We start from the raw sequence: 2,579 nt of genomic DNA on the forward strand, positions 1-2,579 counted from the left end.
AGGCAGTAGAAGTCTCTGACAGAACAAGGACAAAAGTTGAATTGTATTTTAAAGAAATTTGTATTGACCGAAAAAAGTTGATTTATACTTTCTGACATAAGATATGTATTTTTTTTCTAAGAGTTTCATCAGGTTTTCAGTTATATACAGAAATAACTTGTTTTGGATACTATTTAATTTCCTTTTATTTCTAAAAAGATAAGATTTATTATCTTAGTTATATGTGTGACGTAGTTGTAAGGAAAGTTCTTGCATATCCCCCTTAAACAAGATAGCATTTTGTTTCACTGTGGTATTAGTTTGTAAAAACACGAATTTTTGTTTTGATGAATAGCTTTGAAGCTCCTCTCTTTTGCTGATGGTCAGAAAATCCCAAAGTCCTCCTTGCTGCTGGTCATGCCAGTTCTGCAGATACTTTCTTCTACGGCCTTGGAAGACTGCATATCCACGGATGAAGACGGTCCCTCAAGGCAGCAGTTGGCTCTGAAGCTTTTAGAAACGGTACAGCAAGGGTGCTACAGAGACGACCACCAACAGGTAATGAAGTCCATCCTTGTCTCCCTTAAATAAAAGTAAAGCGGGGTTATGTCTCTGCTGGTAATCTCACCTCCTGATGAGTGTATGTGTGGGGCTTACACTCTGTGAACTTTACCATATTGTTGGGCAGTTGTGTAGATGTTAGTATATTGTTCTGGGCAGGGAGAGAGGCAGTAGTCCTGTTGTGAATAAGTTTTGGAAATGCTGTAGAACCCTTTTTCTCTTCGAGTTCCCAGGTACATTAGTAGTGAAGGTGCCGAGGAATCCTGCAGAGAAGGCACTAGTTCTGTCTCACCAGGGGCTTCTCCCACTTCCTGGGGCATGGACTGACTTGTCACACTGTTTAATAAGTGCAGCACGTTGCTGGATCTGGGACAGTTCAAGGTGGGAAGTCTCCTCAAATGCCTGAAGCTCTGAGATCTGTAAGGAAGATTTCATTTTGAATATGGCACCTTAGGCCCCCTTCCCTGGCATCCTGGGTTTGGTGTCTTCTGTGCGCCCGACTCTGCTGCCTTCGCCTGGAAGATGGCAGGCCCGTCACACTCCATTCCTCTTTCTGCCTGCTAGGCATACTCACTCAGCCTCACGGTTCCTGTTGCGTTTTACATTAGTATATTGTGAATGTCTGGATAGTGGCTGGGTCCTAGGCCTATATATGCCAGACCTTCTCTCTTTTGCTATTTCAGTTTTGCCTTCAGTGAAACTTACTTCCCAAGTGCACTACTCTTATGGAGATTGAATGAGGCTACAATAAGATAAAACTGGTGAAGCATCTTAAGTCTCCACAGAGAGAGGTATTACATAAATGCAAGCTAGTGCCATAGTTGTTTCATCTGCAAAAGTGGATCCCTCTAATCATGTAGTGTTAAATGTTCCAGCAGCAAAAATCCAGGCATTGTTACTCTCTGAGCATGCAACAGAAACTAGCCTGTAGGCAAATTGAATGTAACCTGCAGCTCCCTAAATCTTATTTGTTTGACTAAAACTTTAAAACTTGATATATGTAACTGATTTGCATTAAGAGAAGGAAGTTCTTGCATCTGCCCTGATAGGAGTACAAAATGTGGCTGAAAATTTCTAGTTGCATTTTACCTTCCCCCTCGACTTGGTCGTGCAGAACAATGATTGGATTCTGCATGGGATTAGGGGCAGGGCAGTAAGTACTATGTTTAAAAGTTCTGTTCCTTTAAATCATAAGTGATATTTGCTGAGGACTCTACTGCTTAAGTACTCAGCTTACCATTTGCTCAGGTGTGTGAACCTTATTTATCCACACGAATAGTGAGGCTTTCTCTTCAGCAGCTGGGCGAGGGGGAGGAGGAAGGAATACGCTGAGGGCTATAAAAACCTCCTGATGATCGTATGCTGCTTTGAGTAGATATATGATCACTCCCCTTTTCCTTTAATCCTCATGTGAAGATGTGTTTTCAAAGTTGGTATTTAGAGAGAGAAAGGGAGAGAGAAACATCAATCATTTGCCTCCCGTACACACCCTGATCGGGGAATTGAACCTGCAACCTTGGTATGTTTTCTGACCAGGAATTGAACTTGTATCCTTTTTGGTCCACAGGACAGTGCTCCAACCAACTGAGCCACCCGGCCAGGGATGATCACCCTTTTTAAAAATTTAACCCACAGTTTATTTTTGGCTTTCCTTCTGCATCTGTCTTGGACTCTATATTCCACACATACCTATAAATTTAACATGCCCCAATTCTCCAAGTTTTTTTTTCAGAATCTTTGCTTTTTGTCTTCTTTGCCTAACCTATTCATTCTTCAAGACCCAGCTAAAAGTTCTCAGCCTCCCTGAGTCAGAATTCATTACTCTTCTTTGCGTGGGGAGGGTTCCAGGGCACATCCAGTCCATCTAGCTCAGTCTCAATTGGCCAGACCCCAACAGCAAGCTAACCTACCGGTTGGAGCAACTGCCCCCTGGTGGTCAGTGCACATGTAGGGACTGGTCAACCAGTTGACTGCCCCCTGGTGGTCAGTGCAAGTCATAGTGAGTGGTTGAGTGGCCTTAGCATATCATTAGCATATTA

At 42.8% G+C, this 2,579-nt stretch overlaps 1 protein-coding gene across 2 annotated transcripts in view; it reads left to right on the forward strand.

Moving 5' to 3' along the window:
• Positions 1–2,579, forward strand: part of FOCAD (focadhesin) — a 280,601-nt gene that overhangs the window by 92,380 nt on the left and 185,642 nt on the right. For both annotated transcript variants that reach the window (XM_006764937.2, XM_015564735.1), the window contains exon 10: positions 335–537. In XM_006764937.2, the coding sequence (XP_006765000.1) occupies positions 335–537 (203 nt within the window). The remainder of the gene's footprint in view (positions 1–334; positions 538–2,579) is intronic.

The sequence above is a fragment of the Myotis davidii genome, unplaced genomic scaffold, assembly GCF_000327345.1.
Source record: "Myotis davidii unplaced genomic scaffold, ASM32734v1 scaffold197, whole genome shotgun sequence".
Lineage (NCBI taxonomy): Eukaryota > Metazoa > Chordata > Mammalia > Chiroptera > Vespertilionidae > Myotis > Myotis davidii.